Consider the following 13,635-nt stretch of genomic DNA (forward strand, 5'->3'; position numbering starts at 1 on the left):
ACCGCGTTCTGACACGATCGTTTTTTTAACCAATGGTGTGTAGGCACGACTGACTATCAGTCAGTTTCATCGGTTAACCGATAAAAACGGTCCATCAGACTATTTTCATCGGATGGACCGATCGTGTGTACAGGGCATCAGTGTAGCAATATGGTTACATTTAGCCCAGGTTCACACTGAGCTGTAGAAGTGAAGCTGTGCGAGTTCTGTTGAACTCGCACGATTTCACGCCTGCTTGTCAGTCCTGATTTCGAACGCGATTCCAGAGACATCTGTGCAGGTTTTTGCACAGATGTCAATGTAAATCACGGCCTGAAATCGCAAAAAGTAGTACAGAAACGACTTTTTGAAATCCGTGCAGCCCCACAGATGCTGTTAAGGACGGTGCCATTGCTGGCAAATGCCACTGATTTGACATGTGAACCAGGGCTTAATGAAGGTACAACATTTAGAGGCGCCTCTCTTCTCTTTTATAATCTGTAGCTCCTGCTGGATTTTACTTCTATCCTCTTGTGGCAGTGTTGCCAACCTACCAGATTGAAATTTACTGACACGACACCCGAAGTTTACTGGCACAGCCAAGTTTTTACTGGCAGTTCCAATAGTTACAAAATTACAGTTTTAAGTGCACATTGCAGTAGTTAGGCTACAAATAAGTACGATATGCAATTAGCAATGTGATTCAAGGTAGATATTAAGGCAAAAAGCATATTTCTTATTTTATTTTCGATATAGTAAGTAAGAAGCTCAGGGAAAGGACTCAGGAGGGCAATACATTAGAATGGGTGATGCACATATGAAATTGACTCTCACAATGATACTGACATGTCCCCTCTTGAGTCAGAGTGACAGTCTCTCTCAATGCCAGGTGGTCCCTTCAGTCCCCTCCAGTCCAAACAGCACTGACAGTCCTACTCCTGGCTTGCCTTAATCCCATCCTGCAGACCTGCACACAAGGCTCTGGCCGCTCCGCTTGGCTCCCTTGCACCATGACATCACACGACACGCTCAGACACCACCTCCACCAGACCTGCCCGCCGCAATGCCTGAACACAATGTAGCAGGCACTTGGATTGTCTCAGCCAGCTTCAGGCCCCGAGCTACAAATGGGCAGTTCCATGCCGAGCGTCACAGCCATATTTTTTACTGTCAACCATTTCCTCTTACTGGTATTTACTGGCAGGCGTGCCCATTTTTTCTGGCTGCCAGTAAAAATACTAACCGTTGGCAACACTGCCTTGTGGAGGCTTCTATTTGTGGATGGACATTTTATAGTACACAACCTATCACATTGCTATAATATTTTTTATATGGACTATAAACTGAAGGACCTATGAATAAATGGTTGTGGAATGAATCATTTGAGTTTCCATTATTTCTTATGGGGAAAATTGCTTTGATATACAAGTGCTTTGGATTACAAGCAAGTTTCTGGAACGAATTATGCTCGTAATCCAAGGTTTTACTTTATCTACTTTAACATATAACTATCAAATATACTTGACCGTCAATACTTCACAATCATTATAGATAAACAAAATTGTACAGAAGCAGCACTTAGTGATTGTTTGAATACAAAACAACAGAAGAGTGTATGTACATAAAACCTGTTGTGCTTCCCCTTTAAAAATATGTGACCCAGCAAAAAAGCAATAGATAACCAAAATATACCATAACTCAATACATAATATGCCCAAAAATATATACTGGTGAATAAATCAGTGCATACAAATGCAAAAAATAATGTCCCACAATCAGAAACAAATCTTAACAAATAAAAGTAATGACAGCGACAATTCTGCAACTGAGCAAATTTCAGTGATTTTGAGTTGATTACATTATTGAATTATTTTTATTATAATTTAGGGCTATGGAAATTAACTTTTAATTAATCGATTAATCTTAAATTTTTTTGATCGATCAAAATTTTTTTGATCGATCAAAATTATATTGATTTGTACTCACCTCTCCGCTGGCTTCAGGGAGTTCCGTCGGAGATCCGGTGACGTCACTGCCACCAGCGGGGCTTGCCGTGTCTATCTGAAGGGCTCCTTTGCTGTGCCTTCATATCTGTATGACGGCGGGACCTTACTATCTGCCACACGCAGGGGCTGTTACACTTCCCTCTATCAACCTGGGATTCTACAACCATCCACTGGGAGTTGTGATAGTTCCCTTCACGGGACATCTACATGCCGACGGACTGATGTTAACTTCTCCTCATCTGGATTCAGCAGTGGCATCGTTGTACACATTTTTATACCACTTAGCTACCACTTAGCTACATGTTTTTATGACTGCTTTTGTTACCGTTTGGTATTACTCGCACCATTTTTACAGTTTATGTAGCTACATCGATTTTATCTTCAGTGCAATATTTATTTTGTTACCTATTTGAAGACTATAAAAGTTTTAATGCTATTCCCATCGAGCGCTGACTTTGTGTGTTTTTTGTATCCTGCTATCCATTTTTCCAGTGGTTGGTAGGTGCACTGGGAATCAGCCTGCAAGGAGATCAGCTAAAAGTAGTTGGATCTGTATGTGCGTTATAATTAATCGAAATTAGTCGATTAATCGATTAAAAAAAAAACGATTAATCGAACACAAAAATTTTGATCAGTAACAGCCCTATTATAATTATATTATTATTTGTTATAATTATTTATAATTATTTATTATATTATAATTTATAATTTTGTTTTTAAAAAAAATTCATACCCGGGATACCTACAAGACTCTTGTTTGGTCAGATTTAAGTGAGTTATTCCTAAGAATTACAGGCCTACAGTATAAAACGCCACATTTCCTTGCAAATAATGGTACCACTTTCAGCACCTTTTTTCTGAAAGAATCATACCGCCAGGGAGGTTAAGAGATCTAAAAGCATTAGAAAGTTTTCCTCCTTAAAAATATATAAAGGGCTGTCTGCATCCTAGCAACCAAAGTTGCTATGCTTCACTAGCTGGCTGATTCCTAGCAACCTACAAAGACAGGCGGCAAGAGCCACCTGAATCCTGCCAATGCAGGATTTTATGTGGCAAGCAGCTATGCCTGCATCCCAGCAACCTAGGACACCAGAGGCAGGAGCCACCTGGAAGACAGCAAGCAACAAGAGTTGCCTACACCCTAGCAACTTAGGACTTTAGACAGCCGGAGTCTCCTGCATTTTAGCAAAGTAAGATGCTCGGTGCCAGTAGCCGTCTGCATCCTCGCAATGAATGACACTAGGCAGAAAGAGGCCCTGTGTCCCAAAAATCTAGGAGGCAGGAGCTGCCTGCATCCTAGAAACATTGGATGCTAAGCAACAGAAGCTGTCTTTCCTAGCAATCAAGCATGCTACCTACAATCACAAATATATTAATATACAGTAAATTAATTTGCATATTCTACGCCAAACTCAACGGAAGCGCCACCTAGCGGCTAGCGTAAATATGCACCCTAAGATACGATGGCGTAGGAGACTTACGCCGCTCGTATCTTAGCCTAATTTAAGTGTATCTGCTTTCCAGAATACGCTAAAATTTACGACGGCATAGATTCAGAGTTACGACAGCGTATCTACTGATACGCCGGCGTAACTGTCTCTGAATCTAGCTATTTGTTTCTATTGTGGAGTTTTTTCATTTGTATTAATACATAGATTTGTTTCTGATTGTGGGACATTATTTTATGCATTTGTATGCACTGATTTATTCACCAGTATATATTTTTGGGCATATTATGTATTGAGTTATGGTATATTTTGGTTATCTATTGCTTTTTTGCTGGGTCACATATTTTTAAAGGGGAAGCACAACAGGTTTTATGTACATACACTCTTCTGTTGTTTTGTATTCGAACAATCACTAAGTGCTGCTTCTGTACAATTTTGTTTGTCCACCTTTGTTTCATCTTCATCATCCTGGTAGATGGCAGATTTTTATCAAGAATGTCTTGGTGCATTTTTCTATTCATCCTTCCGACATGAGGTTTGCCAGAACCGTATGCTGAAAAACAGCCCCACCTCCAAATTTCACTGTTGGTATAGGGTGATGCGAGTTGCCATTTGACTTCCAAACATGGTGTGTAACATGACATCTATTTTAGTCTCATCTGACCAGACTATATTCTCCCAGTATTTCACAGGCTTGTCTAAATGTTCTGCAGCAAACTTTAAACGAGCTTCAAAATTATTTTTCTTCAGCAATGGAGTCTTGCGTTGTGAGCGTGCATAAAGGCCATGGAGACAGTGCATTACTTATTGTTTTCTTTGCTAATTTAAGGGCATTTTCCTGCTAATGCCAGGTCTTTCTAAAGCTATCCACAAGTGTTCCTAGGCTCTTGGACAACTCTTCAGATAATTTTTTACTCTCCCCTATCAAAAATCTTGTGAGGAGGGGTGGCCGGTTTATGGTGAAATGATGTTCTTTCCACTTATGGCCCCAACAGTGCTCACTGGAACATTCAGAAGTTTAGAAATCCTTCTGTAACCAATGCCATCAGTATGTTTTGCAACAATAAGGTTGTGAAGGTCTTGAGAGAGCTCTTTGCTTTTACAGATCATGAGATGTTTCTTGTGTGACAGCTTGGTAATGAGACACCTTTTTATAGGCCATCAGTTGAGACTGAACCAGTTGATATTAATTTGCACTGACAAGGGGCAGGATTTCTTTTTAGTTACTGATAGATTTCGTCTTGATTTCTATGCCTTTTTGCACCCCCTTTTCTTCATGTGCATGTCATTCCATTTTATTACACATAACTTAATTTCTGAACTTGTTTGTTTTGGTTTCTATGTATGTATGTATTGCATAGATTGTTACCGACATGTGGTGAAAATTTTATGTCAATAGCACCTTTAGAAATATATTTACCTAGAAAAATGGTGACAAGATTAATACTTATTTTACCCGTTGTATTTATTGGCCAGATCACCAGGTGAAAATAAAGGAAAAAAAAGTATCAATGGTTAAGCAACAGTATAAGAATCTGAATTTTGGCTTTGTAAAAAAAGAAAATAAATACCTATAATGTCACAAAGACCTCTCACTTCTCTTGCTGCAATCTCATCTTCGCTTTCATGTACCTTCTTTAAAGCTGATGCTGTTTTCTCCCTGAAGAAAACAGCAGACTTTTAGAGTTCAAAACATCAAAGAAAATAATTCCTAGAACTGGTGAAAACTAAAGTCTTTATACACATACTGTAAAATACCTAAGACCATAGCAGCCATCTCTTTATCACTGTAAAATGGGCAAGCTCTGTTCTTTAGATCTACAACTCTCTGCATGTAACGTTTACTGCATGCAATAAGGGTATGATGTTAATCATTTGCATAAATTATCACATGAGGTAAATTAAGTCCAATTCACAAAAAAAAAAAAAAAAAAAAAAAAAAAAACGATTATGCCGTATTTACAAAAAAAAAAAAATGTGCCGGTAAATATCGCATAAAAAGCTCTTAAGTCCAATTCACAAACGGACCAGAGAGTAAAAAAGCATGCGAAAGCCGGCCGCAGCGTCCTTAACAACTGATGATTTATCAGCTGTCAACGGGCTTCCCTGCTCACAGCTTATTAAAAAAAACAAAAACAAAGAACAGACGATTGAAAAGAATGAAAAATGCCCCCCCCCCCCATACCAAACATATGCCAAAATGATAGAAATACAGCATGGTGTCCCCCCCCAAAACCCATGCCAGATCCTTATGTGGGCAGCCCGGCAGGTCAGGAAAGGGGTGGATAAGCGAGCTCCCCCCCTTCCCCAAACCATACCAGGCCACATGCCAGGCTCTGTCCCCCCTGCTCCAAAGCACCTTGTCCCCATATTGATGGAGACAAGGGCCTCATTCCCACAACCAATGCCAGCAGTTGTGGACGTCTGAGGGCAGGGCGCTACCTAATACTCATTTACATAGGGAGGCACCGTTCTTAAAGGGGGCTTCTAGATTCCGAATAGCCCCCTGCCCGCAGACCCCCACAACCACCGGCTACGGTTGTGGGGATGAGGCATTTGTCCCCATCAATATTGGGACAAGGTGCTTTGGGGTGGTGGGGGCAATAGTAAATATTGACTTTCAGAAAGTATTTGCATATGAATTTTGGGGAGCTGCAGCACCAGCCCAGTAATGACCTGTGAAAAAGACAGGCAATGATTACCCAACAACACCTTTGTACGGTGGTCATGCACCTAGAAGCTTGGTGTGTCTTGTAAAAAAACAAAATATGGCTTAATGGAAAATGTCCCCCTTTCCTCTCACCTGTACACAATTGGGTTTTCAGTGTAGGAATCGTATGGCATACTGTCCACCCATTGACGCTGGCGATGGGACAGCAGTCCAGCTGATTGTGTCTCTTCTCGCACCAGAGGAATCTTTGCACTGTCCAAGCTAACTCCATTCTGTGCCACCCGAGCCCGTGCCTCACCAAGAGACCGCACCAGCTGGACCTTAAAGAGGATCGGAGAACAATTCAAGAAAGGTTTATACTGAACTGCAAATAAGAAATGTTTTGTTAAAATAAATCTATAGATTTTTAGACAAACATTTAAATATAATCATGTCTATGGATAAGCTTTGAATTCGGGTCGAACTCATGTTCGACTCGAATATTGTCTGTTCGCCTATTCGGCGAACAGCGAACAATTTGGGGTGTTCGCGGCAAATTCGAAAAGCGGTGGAACAGCCTGTTAAAGTCTATGGGAGAAATCTAAAGTCCTAATTTTAAAGGCTAATATGCAAGTTATTGTCCTAAAAAGTGTTTGGGGACCTGGGTCCTGCCCCAGGGGACATGTATCAATGCAAAAAAAGTTTTAAAAACTGACCTTTTTTGTGAGCAGTGAATTTAATAATGTTTTAAGTGAAACAATAAAAGTGAAATATTCCTTTAAATTTCGTACCTGGGGGGTGTGTAAAGTATGCCTGTGAAATATTGCATGTTTCCCGTGCTTAGAACTGTCTCTGCACAAAGTGTAATTTCTGAAGGAAAAAAAGTAATTTAAAATCACTCGCGGCTATAATAAATTGTCGGCTTCCAGCAATTCAGAGAAAATTCATTCATAAAACCGTACCAGGACACATGCCCTCAACATGGGGAGGATGTCTCCATGTTGATTGGGACAAGGGCCTCATCTCCACAACCCTGGCCGGTGGTTGTGGAGGTCTGCAGGTGGGGGGCTTATCAGAATCTGGAAGACCCCTTTAAAAAAGATCCCGGCCCCCCCCATGTGAATTGGTAATGGGGTACATTGTACCTCAACCAATTCACTAAGGAAGTGTAAATAATAGTAAAAAAACACACGCACCGTGTAAAAAGTCCTTTATTAATTAAGAAAAAAAAATCCAGCGGTGGTAATCCACTCTCGATCACCGCTCCAACGTTGTCGGTATCCAGCGACGGGTGATCTCCTCTCTGCCGGGGTCCAGCAATGAGAAGATCCATCCAGGTCTGGGATGCGGAGACAGCCTGGTGAATGGCGCGGCTTGAGCCAGTGACAGCTCTTATATAGGTGAGGCGGGGGCACCCGTCATGTGACCCCGCCCCCCCTGATGCAAGGAAAAACCTGGGCTTCCCCAGTGACGTAGTCAGAGGGTGCATCAGAGGGAGACAGGTCACATGACGGGTGGCCTTGCCTCACCTATATAAGAGCTGTCACTGGCTCAAGCCGCGTCATTCGCCGGGCTGTCTCCGGCGGAGACAGGCGGCCGGCGATGCGTGCGCTCTGGATCCCGGACCTGGATGAATCTTCTCATCGCTGGACCCCGGTGGAGAGGAGATCACCCTTCGCTGGATACCGACAGCGTTGGAGCGGGGATCGAGAGTGGATTACCACTGCTGGATTTTTTTTTTTTTTTAATAAAGGACTTTTTCCATGGTGTGTGTTTTTTTACTATAATTTACACTTCCTTAGTGAATTGGTAGAGGTACAATGTACCCCATTACCAATTCACATAAGGGGGGGGGCGGGATCTGGGGGTCCCCTTTGTTAAAGGGGTCTTTCGGATTCTGATAAGACCCCCGCCCGCAGACCCCCACAACCACCAGCCAGGGTTGTACGGATGAGGCCCTTGTCCCCATCAACATGGGGACATCCTCCCCATGTTGAGGGCATGTGGCCTGGTACGGTTCAGAAGGGGAGGGGGGCCGCTCTCTCACCCCCCCTCTTTTCTACAGCCGGCCGGGTTACGTGCTTGGATAAGCGGTCTGGTGTGTATTTTTGGGGGAACTCCACGCCATTTTTTTTAAATTTGGGGTGGAGTTCCCCTTAAAATCCACACCAGACCTGAAGGGTCTGGAATGTATATTTGGGAGGAACCCCACGTAATTTTTTTTTAAATTGACGGCGGAGTTCCCCTTAATATCCATACCAGACCTCAAGGGCCTGGTAATTGAATTTGGGGGGAGCCCCCCGCTTTTTTTTTTATGAATGAATTTTCTCCGAATTGCTGGGAGCCGACAATTCATTATAGCCGCAAGTGATTTTAAATTACTTTTTTTCCTTTAGAAATGACACTTTGTGCAGAAACAGTTCTAAGCACGGGAAACATGCGATATTTCACAGGCAAACTTTATACCCTCCACCCCCCCTAGGTACCAAATTTTAAGGAATATTTCACTTTAAGCATTATTAAATTCACTGCTGCCGAAAAAACGTCCGTTTTTAAAACTTTTTTTTGCATTGATACATGTCCCCTGGGACAGGACCCGGGTCCCCAAACACTTTTTAGGACAATAACTTGCATATTAGCCTTTAAAATTAACACTTTAGATTTCAAACGTTCGAGTCCCATAGACTTTAACGGGGTTCTAAAGTTCACACAAACTTTTGGTCTGTTCGCAGGTTCTGGTGCGAACCGAACGGGGGTGTGTTCGGCTCATCCCTAATCATGTCATGTCATTTAACCACTTGCCACCCAAGCCATTTCCAGGCAAAAACACAGGCTTACCTCGCATAGCACACCCACCGGGAGCCAGGCTGAGACCACCAAACTCAATTCACATGTAGCCGAGACCGGAATCCGAACCCCTAGCTGCAGAGGTGAATTACTTGTCAGCGCAGTGCCAATCACGTTGAGCCACCGCAGCTCCCCGAGAACAAGAGATTATTTCAAAAGCAAGTTGCCTTCGGGGAGGGGGAAAGCGTCGGAAGAATGCTGGCCCACTTAGTAAGAACCAATTCCTCCCCCTCCGCGGTACACGCGATAAACACACTTAATGGAGAAATTTTCACACAGGTGTCAGTGATTACAGACACATTTAGAGAATATTACGATAAGTTATATAGGTCACAAGGGGTAGTGGGAGCGGAGGAATTGGAAGATTGTTTTGAGAACTTAGAATTACCGACTCTCATGGAGACAGAGAAAGAGCAAATGGAGGTCCCAATAACTCTTGAAGAGGTTCAATTAGCAGTTACTGAGATGGCTAATCAGAAGTCCCTTGGACCGGATGGACTTCCAGTGGAAACCTATAAATACTATGGGAAAGTGCTACTCCCAAAACTCCTTAAAGTATTGAACTGGGCGATGGAAGGGGGGAAGTTGCCCATCTCAATGACTGAAGCTACAATAATAGTACTGCACAAGGAGGGGAAGAATCCATTAGATACAACATCATATCGACCTATTTCCCTTCTCTGTGCAGATGCTAAAATATTGGCTAAAATAATGGCGGGTAGGCTAAATAAAATTGTCGCGAGACTTATACATCATGATCAAACTGGATTTATACCAAGCAGATCAACTAGCATGAATATTAGGAGGGTATTTCTTAACTTGCAAATGCCAATAGAGAACGGGGGCACAAGAGCAGTAATGTCCCTAGAAGTGGTCAAAGCATTCGACAGCTTGGAATGGGGGTATATCTGGCATGTTTTGGAAGTTTTCGGGTTTGGGCCAAAATTTATCAGGTGGGTCAAGATATTGTACAACGGCCCTAGCGCGAGAATTAGAGTCAACAATGATTACTCAGCTAAGGTTCAGTTAGAGAGGGGCACGAGGCAGGGGTGTCCATTGTCACCCCTGCTATTTGCCTTAGCAATGGAACAGCTGGCCACTGCAATAAGAACGGATACAAAAATGGGGTTCGTGAGACCGACTGGGGAGGAGAGGATTGCTCTCTACGCGGACGATGTTCTCCTCTTCCTTGGTGACACGGATCACTCCATTAAACAGGCAATGACTATTTTCAGAGAATTTGGAAGACTCTCAGGATTGGTCATAAATTGGGAGAAATCAGCATTAATGCCGGTAGACCCAATGAGGATCCAGACATTGGTAGAAATCCCACAGTTGGAGATAGTGGGGAGTATGAAATACTTAGGAATATATATAACAAGTGACCTTAACAAATATATAGGAATAATTTGGTCCCCCCTGCTGTCCAAATTTAAAAATAAAATCCTTCTTCAGGCAAGGAAACTAATTGCCCAAAGGTGGCAAGCAGAGAATCCCCCAGCAGTAAGAGAGTGGATCAACGTAGTAACCGAAACAATATGGAAGGAGAAGATAGTATATATTAAGAGAAGGAACATCAGGGAATTTGGCGAAATGTGGAACCCTTGGCTGGAAAAAATGGGATACCCCATATAAAAGGAAAAATCATTAACCCTGATAGCAAAAAAGAGGGGAGGAGGGGGGTGGGGAAAGAAATTGAATAATTGTTCGACATTGAAAAGATTATGTTATATGAGTAATAAGAAAAGATAACATTAAGATTTTATATGGATGTAATCTGTTTTTGATATGATGAAGAAAATTAATAAAGAAGATATAAATTAAAAAAAAAGTCTCGGAGGGTCTGACTGGCTATAGACACGTCCTCCTCTAATTCTGAGCTTGAAGCAGCTTTCAGAAGAAGATCGTCCAAGTAGCCCACGATAGCAAGGCCAGAATCGTGGTGAGCAACTTGGTGAAAACCCTTGGATCCCGATGCCAGGCCAAAGGGGAGGGCCACAAACAGGGGCGGACTGACCATTGAGTCACTCGGGCACTGCCCGAGGGCCCCATGCCACTAGGGGGCCCCATCCGGGTTGCCAGGCTCAGTAAAACCAGGGACAGTATGTAAAAATCTGTGTTTTTTTTAGATCTGTCCCTGATATGTCCGAAAATGACATGCTTTTAATGTGAATATCCCAAGATTTTAGCTGCCCTGCCTCTGCACTACCTCCTGGCGTAGTGGCCATCTGTAAGCCAGAGGGGCCCCATACTCTTCTATTGCCCGGGGGCCCCATGAGTTGTCAGTCCGCCCCTGGCCACAAATTGATAGTGGTCTTCCCCTATGGCAAAGCGCAGCAACCTTTGATGCCTAACGTATATGGGGACATGCAAGTATGCATCCTTGATGTCCAAGGACGCCAGAAAATCCCCCGGATGGAGTGCAGCGACCACAGAGCGAACTGATTCCATCCTGAACTTCCGAACCTTCACAAAGGCATTGAGGGCCTTGAGGTCCAGGATTGGACGGACCCCGTCCTTCTTTGGGACTACAAACAGATTTGAGTAGAATCCCTGAAACCTTTCCTGTAGCGGCACAGATATGATTACCCCGCGCCCCAGCAAATCCTGTACCGCCCCCTTTAGGGCGTTCCGATGAGCTGGAAGGAGAGGGAGGTTTAAGGGAAAGAATCTGTTTGGTGGACAAGAAAGAAACTCTATCTTGTATCCTGATGAAACCACTTCACAGACCCATTGTTTGGAAAGCAGGGAGGTCCACTGAGCTACAAACTGGCGAAGACGTCCCCCCACCCGGGAGTCGGGCAGGGGGCAAACCTTCATGCAGTATCAGATTTGCTCGCAGGCTTTTTTGGATTGCGAACCCAGGGACCCTGACCGAAGAAAATACAGCCTTTGCGTGGAAAAGGAGGGCCCTGGCCTACGGCGTGGCTCCTTCCTTTTTCTGGACTGAGGGAGGAGCATGCTCTTACCCCCAGTGACATCCTTAATAATGTCATCCAGTGAGGCTCCAAAAAGCCTCCCTCCCTTGAAGGGCAAGTCCGCCAGAGCCTTCTTGGAAAGTCTGGTCCGCAGACCAGCATTTTAGCCAAATCAGGCGTCGCAGTACCACTGCAGATACTGAGGCTCTATAAATCAAGGGAGCTGCATCCAGGCAGCCCTGGATGCACCAACTGGTCGGCCAGTTCCACACAGCCAGGGGGAGCGTAATGCTCCTCCAATTCCCAGTGTAACAATTTTGTCCATTCAGCAAGTGTCTGTGACACCAATACCGCAGCCAAAATAGGCCGCAATGCTGATGCCAGCATGGCAAAAATAGACCAGCCCACTGCTTTGGGCCTCCGATCTGCAGGGTCCTTAAAAGCAGGGGTCCTCTCTACCGGAAACATGGTCACCTTATTCAACATAGATACCGGGGGGTCCACAACCGGGGGAGATGCCAAATTTTTCAGAAGGCTCTCCTCAAAAGGGTAACGGACCGCCATGCATTTTGGGACCGAAAAGGACCTCTGCGGCCGTTCCCATTCCTTGTCTATGAACTTGTCAACATAAGTCACATAAGGAAAAACTTTAGCAGTGCTAGCCGGTTTATTGGACCCAAAAGGGACCGACACCTCAGCAGATGCCTCAGCAGTATCCTCTAGCTTGAGGGTTTCCCGCACTGCGGTGATAAGTGCTCCAACAAGTGCCTTGTCCTGTGTTGACCAAGACATGGAGTCCTCCTCACTGTCCGAATAGTCCTGGTCATTAGTCTCTGACCCATCAGAACAGGGGTCCTATGCCACAGCCAGGCCCAAGTCTGAGTCTTTTACCCCCCTTACGCTCGCACACCACTTCAACCCTGGCAACAAATGATTCCAGGACCGCCAACAAAGTGTACCCATGAACCGCAGGTGCAGGGGCCCCGGATGCTACCACCGAAATGTGTGGGGAAGAAACGCCAGCTTCTGACGCCATGCTGACCAGCTCACTTGACAAGCCTCAAGGACTAAGTCAAGGTACAAGGTACACAACAAAAAAGACCCATGCTGCTACTGACCAGGGGTTACCCAGGGGATTCACCACCCTGACAGGGCAATTGCTCAGCTCCGCGGTCTGCTCTCCCACACTAAACAGTGTCTGAGGTGTCTGTGAGGTGAACAGCGCCATTCGCACCATTCAGAAAGCCACTTCAGCACAAAAAAAACACACAAAGATGGCCGCCGGCCGCCTCAGGTAAAAAGAGCGCAAGCTTCTAGAAAATGGCCGCCCACTGTAACTATCTGCGCCACAGCGCGGCCACAACAAAATGGCCACGGGTGCATTACAACAGCTGCAGCGCAGCCACAGGAAAATGGCGGCGGCGCTTTCCAGCATGGCGCCGAGCGCCGCTGATGTGGACGAGAAGGCTGGAACAACACAGTGGCCCCCGAGCGGAGGCCCTTCAAAAGTAGAACACCCATACTGAAAGCGGTCCAAAAATGCCAGATCTAATGTAAGTCTATTAAAAAATGAGGGTGTCCTGCACAAAAAACGCAGGTAAACTGTGCTGCACCTGCACTGCGGGGACAGTGGGGCAGTGTGAAAGGGGCCTTATTTCGGTAAATGTATTGCAGGCGCAGCCATTAAAAAAAAGGTAGTTTGTTTTCTTTAAAAAGCAGCTACAGTCTTATTTGAAAAGCCTGTCCCCTGCCATCATGCTGGAGAGAAGGAGCCTTCTCTTTTGTGT

The 13,635-nt window shown here is 44.5% G+C and overlaps 1 protein-coding gene across 1 annotated transcript in view; it reads right to left on the reverse strand.

The window, feature by feature from the left end:
* Positions 1-13,635, reverse strand: part of CCDC180 (coiled-coil domain containing 180) — a 111,388-nt gene that overhangs the window by 94,910 nt on the left and 2,843 nt on the right. Inside the window, exons 3-4 of the mRNA XM_040324450.1 lie at positions 6,237-6,424; positions 5,005-5,093 (exon numbers count right to left, since the gene is read on the reverse strand). Coding sequence (XP_040180384.1) covers positions 5,005-5,093; positions 6,237-6,424 — 277 coding nt within the window. The remainder of the gene's footprint in view (positions 1-5,004; positions 5,094-6,236; positions 6,425-13,635) is intronic.

Source organism: Rana temporaria, chromosome 9, assembly GCF_905171775.1.
Source record: "Rana temporaria chromosome 9, aRanTem1.1, whole genome shotgun sequence".
NCBI lineage: Eukaryota > Metazoa > Chordata > Amphibia > Anura > Ranidae > Rana > Rana temporaria.